Source organism: Octodon degus, unplaced genomic scaffold (assembly GCF_000260255.1).
Source record: "Octodon degus isolate 3935 unplaced genomic scaffold, OctDeg1.0 scaffold00093, whole genome shotgun sequence".
Taxonomy (NCBI): Eukaryota; Metazoa; Chordata; class Mammalia; order Rodentia; family Octodontidae; genus Octodon; species Octodon degus.
Window position 1 is genome coordinate 999,100 of NW_004524669.1, and position 9,897 is coordinate 1,008,996.

General features: G+C 37.8%; 1 protein-coding gene across 1 annotated transcript in view; it reads right to left on the reverse strand.

The window, feature by feature from the left end:
• Hps3 (HPS3, biogenesis of lysosomal organelles complex 2 subunit 1) overlaps positions 1-9,897 on the reverse strand; it is a 69,868-nt gene that overhangs the window by 35,275 nt on the left and 24,696 nt on the right. Inside the window, exons 6-9 of the mRNA XM_004637982.2 lie at positions 7,463-7,617; positions 6,391-6,496; positions 3,628-3,809; positions 172-352 (exon numbers count right to left, since the gene is read on the reverse strand). Coding sequence (XP_004638039.1) covers positions 172-352; positions 3,628-3,809; positions 6,391-6,496; positions 7,463-7,617 — 624 coding nt within the window. The remainder of the gene's footprint in view (positions 1-171; positions 353-3,627; positions 3,810-6,390; positions 6,497-7,462; positions 7,618-9,897) is intronic.

Sequence of the window (9,897 nt, forward strand, 5' to 3'; positions counted from 1 at the left end):
AAAAAAAAAAAAAAAAGGAGTTTACCATCATTAAGGAAGAAAAGGGCACAGTAGTTCTTTGACAAAAAAAAAAGTAACAAAGAAAGATGGAAATAGTTGAAACTGAATTCCAAGTAGTATGATACAGAATAAATTAATAAAACAAACAGCTAAATAAAAAACTGTATTCACCTCACTTAATTCTTCATCCAGGTTTTCACCAAGTGAATGACTAATAAAAAAGATCAATCCTCTCTCATGTTTCTGTGATTCATCCTCTGTTGCCCAATCCACACGGGTCAAAACTTCAGCCAGAGACAAACCAGACATCTTATAGTATGGCAAAGCGAGGTGGGAATTCTGAGTGTCAAGCCTAAAGGGAAGGAAACAAAACCCCTCACATTTGCGAATTTTATTTTATTTTTTTGTGGTGGAACCAGGGATTGAACTCAGGCCCTTGCACTTGCCAGGGAAGTACTTATTCCACTGAGCCATCTCCCCGGCACACAAAAAGATTTTTCTTTAATTTTTTAAAAAAATTTATTTATTTTTGTGGAACCAGAGATAAAACTCAGGCCCTTGCACTTACCTGGCAAGCGTTTACTCTACTGAGCCATCTTCCCAGCCACATTTGCAAATTTTAAGCCTGTATGCTTAACATAACCAATAATAAAACATTATGCTTTCCAAAGACATAAACCTCAAAATACTTTTGCAGTGCCATTAGTAACTGGAATAAACACCTAAAGTTTATTTTTAAGTCTTTCCAATGAATGTGGTTTCTTTTTGTATGTGTATATTAAACATAAAAAAATTAAGTCAATTTTAATATTCATGATATGACTCTAAATAAAGGTATTACAGGTGGATAAAGTCTGTTTTATTAAAGTGCAATCATTCACATGGATCCAGAGAGCCTCTGGATTTCAAGACTGCATTGTAGTCAAGAACGTACAGTGGGGGCCGGGGAGATGGCTCAGTGGAATAAACGCTTCTCCGGCAAGCACAAGGGCCTGAGTTCAATCCCTGGTTCCGCAAAAAAAATAAATAAATAAAAAGAATGTACAGTAAAATTACTGCATGCAGCAGTGTAGAAAAATTTTCCTTTTAAAAAGAATTACAAAACCAAAAAAATATATATATATAAAACCATAACTTTGTAAGTCAGTGGAAAGTGGCTTACAGAGAGAACTATGAGATGTGTTTATATCACATCTTACTCATTTTTTTAAATGTTCCTAATGCTTTGGTGTTGCTGTATTCATAGTTACATATTCCTTATTTATAGCTCCGATAGCTTTAATTTTCTAAGCAGGCTGTCTGACAGCTGTGCACATCTGTTGTGCCTGGTTGAAGAACAGTGGAGCCATCAGCAGGGATGTGCAATAGTTACGACTTTTTGACATTTCCATTATAAACTTTAATTTTGAATTGTTTATGCATAACAAGTGTGGATTTATGTTGTAGTAGGCTGAAAGCTGACAAGACTTCAGCCACGATTTGTGAATTTTGATTTAGATTTGTTATGTACATCAGAATCTTGCTTTTAAAATAAGGACATAGAGAATATTTCTTATAATCTGTTCTTTAACATAGAACGCTTAGTTTTTTAAAAGTTTTGGGCAATTAGTAGTGTTACCTAATCATCTTTGTATTGAGTAAAAAATAAAACGTCTAGAAACTTTAAAATTTTACAAGTACTGATAGTGCTTAATATAGTCTTATTTTTAGTTTAAACCATTTAAATCTAATAGGAATATTAAGAATTTTTTCTAAGTTTTATATCCTATAAAGGCCTACAAAATAATGTATAAAATGAAATATAGCCAAACCATGCAAAATTCCTTTTTACTTTTATTACATAAAAGTAGCTGGAATGCTTACCTAGTAATATTGAATGATTATGTAATAAATCAGTAGGTGGTATGTTGCAACAAAAACTATATATGCAAATTTTTTGTGGTTTTTTTTCTGGTATATTTTAGATACATGTAATGAACTTACACCTGTACGTGATGTATCTTGCTTTATTCCCCATTCCTCTCCCTCCCTCCCTCCCTCCCTCAGTCCTATTCCCCTTCTGAGTCATAAGAGCTAACAAATATTATTATTTCTGAAGAAATAAAGATTTGCAGTCATTAAAACCAATTAAATGTGAGTCAGGAATTGTAAGTATGATTTTCTAAAATCCTTGTCTTATTTTTATCCTTGAAGTTTTAACTCTTCAAATAAGGGATGAATGAAGAATAAAGTTTAGAAAATTTAGTATAGAATTGCTTCTATTCCTATAGCAGAACCTCAGTGAAACTTTTTGCAAAGCCAATATGAGTCAATCACATTTAACTGTTTATGAAATTTTAAGTTTTGTTAGATGCCATTTAAATGATGGCCCAAGAATTCACTCTTCAGTAGCATTTCTTTCTGTTCTGACACCTGAATGATTCTAGTAAGATTTAGCAATATTTAAATAGTCAACTTCTCTGACAGTTTTTTAAAAAGTTAGCTTTTCACTACTTTGACTTTTCAAATGTATGGCATCTTTTCCAATTAAACTGAAAATTGGGGGCTGGTGAGATGGCTCAGTGGTCTAAAGCACCTACTTAGAACAAGCTAAGCCAAGCAAAGCACAGGGACCACAGTTCAATCCCCCAGCACCACATGCCAGCCAGCCCCGCCCCCAGGTGGGCTGAGCTGGCCACACACACACAAAATAGATAAATAAATAAATAAAAGTAAAAAAAAAAAAGATATTTCTAAAAAAAAAAAACAAAACTGAAAATTGGTTTCGGCAGAAGCAGTAACACAGAGCTTGTAAGATGCATTTGACTGATAATAAACACAGCAAATGTTGCCTGTTATGTATACAATCAAAACCCTTTCCTCATGCTCCAAATGTTGTGCATATTTCTGGGCCTTAAGAGTTGATGATTTTATTTATGGTTTTGTAGATTAAGTTATTTACGTATGAAACAAAGTAGGAAAATATATTGAAAAAAGATGATGTCTACAGAGGACTTTGATGTATGACATTTGTTGAAAGTAAACTTATGTTTTTAATGGACACTTATGTAACATTTGAGACAAACAAAATCACAGCATCATATGTGTGTTGGTGACAAAAATAAAGCTGTTCTGACGATTAAAAAAAAAAAAAAAGAAAGCCTCTGAAGCACATACACACAAAAATCCATTAACGATGTTCTCAAAACAAAAACAAAAATCACTATCTGTTCTGTTTCTTTCTGACACCACAAAAGCATTGACTACCAAGATGAAAATCACAGACTGTCCAAATGGCACCTGCACTTGAAGCTAACTGATGGCAAAGTAACAGAACTGAGAGATTTTTCACTAATGGGTACCTGAGGCCCTAAAAAAACCTTTAATTCCAAAGCTAAGCGAGGCTTACCACTCATCTAATAAATAATGACTCCTTCAAGACAGGAAATTTGTCACATCCATCTGTACCTCTAAGCCTGTCCCATGCAGGGCACACAATATGTGTCCCGTAAATGCTTGTGAAATACGTGAGTAAAAAACTTACCTCCTTTCACTTGTTCCCCTATTTGTAACTATCAGACAAAAAAGCTAGTAACTACATAAAAATTCAAGATGTGCTTACAACAAGATTCTAGGCAGATTACCAACCTGCTGTAGCAATCTCCAAGGTGCGCACAGCTTTCTCTGAATGCTTCCAGCAGCTCTGCCTTCTCTCCAGGCTCCAGCTGACTAGCATCCATCAGAGCAGCTCTCACCAACAGATGGGCCTCACTGAGAAGGTGGATGCAGCTCTGGGTCCTTACAGTCTTGTAGGTGTTACTATAGTCTACCTAAGACAACAGACAAACAGTTAAGGTCATGCTAGAGACACACCAGGTAGCCCTCCAGTTCTTACACACATCTAACTTGTGATAATAACATTTATATTTGAGCACATTAGACACAAAGTAAATCAGAAATTAGTACTTATATTTCACTCAATAGGGCTTTAGCTGAGTTTTCTTTGTGCACAATCTGTGAGCAATTTAAAACATTTATCAGTACAAACACTACCTTGTTTTAACAGCTTTAAGGACCAAAGAAAGCTGGAGATGTAGTTCAGTAGTAGAGCGCTTGCTAAGTACAAGCAAGGCCCTGGGTTCAATCCCCAGCACCACAAAAACTAAGAAAGTTTAAAAAAAGAAAAGAAATTAGGGGGCCGGGTGTGGTGGTGCATGATACCTGTAATCCTGCCTGAAGCAGGAGGATTATTATGTGTTTGAGACCAGCCTGGGCTACAAGTGAGTTCATGGTAGCCTGAACTGCACAGCAAGACCCTGTCTCAAAAAGACAAAAATAAATAAAATCAGAGAAGGCTGAAATAATACTGTAATATTAGCCTACAATTAACTTAGTGATTATTTTGTCTGAATTTGATAAAGCTAGTAATAATAGTTAACTGTTTTTAATGTATTTAGTACAGGGTCTACAGAGTCTCACTACACAGATCAGACTCTAGTGGTCCTCCTAATTTCAACTTTCCCAAGCGCTGAGATTCCAGGTGCACACCACCAAACCCAGTCTCAATCAGCAGGCCCCGGGGGCGGGGCCAGCACAGCATGCCGGGGATTGAAACCTGCTCCCTGCACCTGCCCTTTAGTCTGCTGAGCACTCTGGCTAGTTCTTAACTTCTTTTTTAAGTTATGTGTTTTAACTGAAATTTGGACTGAATATCCTTTCCTGAGTTTTAAATTGTGAGTTTAAGGTCTACTACATCTACTGTATAATTCACAAGGGATCATAATGATATCACCAGCTAATTAGAATTGATCAGTATATTCATATGCTAATGGTCAGGTTAGCTGCATGAAGTCTAATGCCTTCAATTAGGCAAGACTAAAAAGATATAACCAAGCTGATATACAGTTAATCAGCATAAGCTGCTGGGGGCGGGGGGTGTTCAGGAAACATTTTCATTTGCTTACCAAAATTAACATCACTAGTGAGGGCCAAATGGACACCATGTCCCCTCCTGAGACTATACACTAAAAAAATTAAGACTCCATAATCTGAATCTAACCATGAAAAAAAAAATCTAACAAATTCAAAATGACGAATACTTGAAAATAAAAAGGTAAAGGAGAAAGATATATTTTTTAAAAAATGAAAGTGTCACAAGGGCCAGGGAGATGGCTCAGTAGAATAAGCGCTTGCCTGGCAAGCAAAAGAGCCTGCCTGAGTTCAATCCCCGGTTCTGCAAAGAAAAGAAAAGAAAAGAAAAAAAAAAAAAAAAAAAGAAAAGAAAAGAAAGTGTCATAAAATAAAAAGAAAAGCAACAGAAATATCTCGTACTCAAAGAAGCAAGAGAGACATGATAACCACATATACTACTTGACTGCAAACTGGAACCCAGAATTGAGTGGAGAATGTTTATAAACCATTACTGAGTTAACTGACAAAACTGGAATAAAAGGTGCAGATTAGGTGAGTGTTGTAGGGTTATACAAGACAATATCCTGATCTGTAGAGGATATACAATGAAGAGTTTAGAGGCAGGAAGTTATGATGTATTAAATTTACCTTCCAATGGATCAGGGGAAAAAACTAAGGATGTGTCGAGAACTCACAAGAGTAAAAACAGAAAGAGAAACAAAGGGTTGAAACATTGACTATGAGCACATTTGTATGGGGCAAATCAGGTTTCTTTGTACTATTCTTATTCTTTCAACTTTTCTCCAAGTTTAAAATCATTTTAAAATTTGGTTATAATGACTAGGAAGCTGTCACCCTTCGAAAAAGAGTAAGGATGTCCACTCCAGGACCCTTCTTATAGGGCACTGCTGGCTCAACTACAGTGTCCTAGGACAGCCTGCTACTATGCAAAGAAAGAAAGAAGGGCGTTAGGGATAAATGATCTTAGATTTACTCTAACTCATCATTTCATGTTTCTCTTTGCTAGGGTTCAAAGTCAAGGGCAAGAAGCTGGGCATGAAGGCATACACCTGTAATGCCAGCACTCGGGAGGCTAAGGCAGGAAGACTGCAAGTTCAAGACCAGGGTGGGCTACAAAGTGAATTCAAGGCCAGCCTGAACTGCATAGTGAGACCGTGTCTCAAAAAGACAAAAAAAAAAAAAAAAAAAAAAAAGCCATGGATAAGAGCTACTAATAGTCATTTAGCCTGGGTCACTGATCTGTTTTGGAAGGTGTGTTTGAATAAAGGACTCTCAATTTTAGTGAAGGGAATTTCTAGTGGATCCTCAAACATTAGAAGCTTTGAAAATGAAAAGGTGAAGAAAGACACACACACCTCTGTCACAGAGATCCTGGAAACTGGTTGGCTGTGGCATCCTGAATATATGATATACATAATCAATTTACGATCATCAATTTTACTCAATTTCTACAAATAATCAGAAGTGTGAAAAAAGTACCATTTCTTTGTATAGTTGCACTGATGAGATCGTATTCACAATATACAAACTCCACCCAGCCTCAGCTACAGGAGGTTTGATCTTAACACTGGTATCTCTTCTAGAACTGAAAGCACAATAAAGGTTAACAACTGTTAAATAAATTAAAAAAAAAAAACCTGTTAAGATAAAATGTGTTATTAATAACTGACAGTACTAGCTTGTAAATATTTAGTGCCATAAAATACTGTAACTATTAAATCACTTTCATTTAGTGATTTCTTCAGTGATGAGCTTATAGCTGGTTTTCATTGAACATTACTGTTTAGTACTACGCAGGCTAAATATATTTAATATATCTATTATGTACTGATTAACCAATTGCTTCCAATTCACTCCACAAATATTCTCAAATCAGGCTATGAAAATACTGCAGGCTATGAAAAGTCCCTGTGCCAAGCATCTCTCCTGCCTGCAGCCTTCATGAGACCAAAAAACAACAAATAGGAACATTAGTAGTCTGGAATTAAGTGTTCACTCTGGGCAATGTGAAAACAGACTATAAATTAATGAGAGACTGACATAATAAAGATGCAATTTGATTTTAACGTACATCAGAACATTATCTATAGATCATGAGTATGCTGCCAGGTGAAAAGCACAGCATTTTAATTTCTTTTGCACTAGGAGAAAACAATCTTTGGATAAAAAATGTAACTCCTACCAGGTCAAAGAAGAAAAACAGTGAAAGTCCTGTAATTTGAATTAGCATAAAATGCTCTGTTATTCCCATTACTTACACATGATTTTAAGATTCTTATTTAAAATAGGACTGATTTTACTGAAACTATTTTAGAATTAATTTTCTCCTGAAAGCACTCTGGTGCTTTCACAAAGGCCACTTTCGAGGTCTCTAGAACCTCTTTTACCTTCTCTGGAGAAAAAAAAAAAAAAAACAACACCAAAGAAAGGATATCTGATCATTCCAAATTTTGATTTTTAAAAAGTTGAATTAAGACACATACACACAAGCTCCCCTAGCTACAATTCATTCCAAAAGCTGGCAGGAATATCTAGGGTGCAGGGTGCTTACAGAAACCTCCTGGGTGACTCTCTTCTCTCTGGAATGGCTTCTGGGTCTGCTTTGGTCAAAAGTACCACATGATTTTTAAAATGACAGATGGCTTTCAAGCCTATAAAAAGTTGTATTCTTAAAACACAGACATCCATGCTGATAGGTGGGCAGGCCTAATAAAGAAAAAAAAAATCATAAATTTAACCAAGGAATACAGGCATGTGGATTTTAATCATCAATAATCAGTCTGTTTGATAAAAGCTCTTCTGCTCCCTCCACCCCTCAGTCAGTCCAAATTTCCTATTTTTAAGAAAGTGACAGATTACTGGGGCTGGGAGATGGCTCATTTGAATAAGCGCTTCCCTGGCCAGCACAAGTGCCTGAGTTCAATCCCTGGTTCCCCCCCCCCACCAAAAAAAAAAAGAGAAGAAGAAAGTAAGTGACAGATTATCGATGTCTATGTAACCCACTATCTCTTTCATGGCACTACTCAGTAACTTCCATACTAGTTGACTGAATGTAGAAAGCGCCCCATGTAGGAATTCCTGCAGTGTCTCCAACAGAATCCTCTAGAAGAGCAGCCCTAAGAGGGTAAAGTGGCACCCAGGGAAACGCCCACTCATAGTGGGCTGGCTTGGTCTACACTCAAATGAAGTTTCTAGGCAAAACCCACACACTGTGGAAAAATACTCCATGGCATGGAAAGTGCATGTAATGGTTTCTTTGTGGATGAGTATATGAGAATCTTGCATGTTCAGAGTCTTTTGGGTGTGAACAGAACCACAGCCAGAACAGCGCACAGGCTGGACCTGTGAGGTAAATTAAGGAGCCAGGCTCCTGGAGGGGACCACTAACTTATGCAGAATGAACAAGAAAGATTTCACAAAATGATGTTGGGCTGGGCATGGTGGCACACACCTGTAATGCCAGCACTTGGCAGGCTGAGGCAGGACTGTTGAAAGTTTGAAAACAGCTTGGACTATAAAGTGAGTTCAAGGGGAACCTGAGCTACAGAGCAAGATCTTGTCCCCAAAAGACAAAAGATATGTAGAAGAAGAAGAGGAGGAGGAGAAGGCAGAGGAAGAGGAGCAGCAGCAGCAGCAGCAGGAAGAGGAGGAGGAGGAAGAGGAGGAGGAGGAGGAGAAGAAGAAGAAGAAGAAGAAGAAATACTGACAGAACTCTGATCTTTCTTCTATTACTGTTTTGATTCTGAGGTCATCATCACCCTTTGTATAAAGTGGGTGGGGAGGCCAGATAGCTTAGCAGACTAAAGTGCCTGCTTAGGAAGAGCACAGGGACCAGGGTTCGATCCCCATCCCCAAGGTGCTCTGAGACAGAGACTAAGACTGGGCAGGGCGATGCACACTGGTAATCTCAGTGCGTGGGAGGCTGCAAACAAAAGGATCACTAGGAGTCCAAACTGTGTAGTAAGACCCTGTAGTAAATACATTAAAAAATAAATAAGTAAATAAATAAAGCGGTTGAGGAAACAACTTATCTATGTTTCCACTTGTAAAACTAGTTAAAGTAGCCAGGTGTGGAGGCTGGCAAACACCTGCAATCCCACCATTCAGGAAGGTGAGACAGGAGGACTGCTGCGAGATCCAGGCCAGTCTGGGAAATGTAGTGAAACCTTGTCTCAAAAAAAAAAGTGAAGCTGAATGTGGGTAATACCGAAGAGCCAGAATCTCAGAGGAAAGTGAAAGAGGATCACACGCACTTTGGACCAGACTATGAGATTGTAAAACCTTTTTCAGACACTATGGGCTCCTACACTGAGTCAGCATGTGGGTGGACTATGTACTTATTCAATGAGGCCAGGATTTCAGAACTGGCAGAATCACAGGGAAGGGAAGTTGGAGAGGAGAGCACTGCTGCCTTTCCCTTTCCTGCCTCCAGCAGTCTCAGAGAAGCAAGATCCCACCAGCCGTTGGCCTCTCCTTCTCCTTCCCTTTCCTTGTCCATTCTCTCTGGATTTATGAGTGCAGGAAGACATGGAATCATGAGCTTCTCAAGGTCGACCAAGCCTACTCCAATCGACAAAGCTATTATGTCCCCCAGTTGCACCAATGCCCTACATAAGCTCACACATTTCTTAGGTTTAAAAAGGCCAGCTGGGAGGAAGAGAATGAAGAGAAAAGAATGGATGGTATTTCATCACTGTCATCTTTCCATTTTTACTAGAAAAAGAATCCTTATTTTAAAAATCATCTCTTATACATATAAGAAATGGGAAATCTGTGATTCTGGTTCCCAAGGGGCTAAAGGCAAGCAATAAGCCTTGTCACCAACAGAAAAGTACACACAGGCCATAGCAAAACAAGAGTCACCAAGAACTCAGACATTACACTCTCCATTAAAAAAAAACATGCTCCCCATAAAGTAGGTGACAGTGACTGCAGTAAGAATACCTCAGACACTTTAGGTTGGTTTGCTAATGTAACCAGTTACGG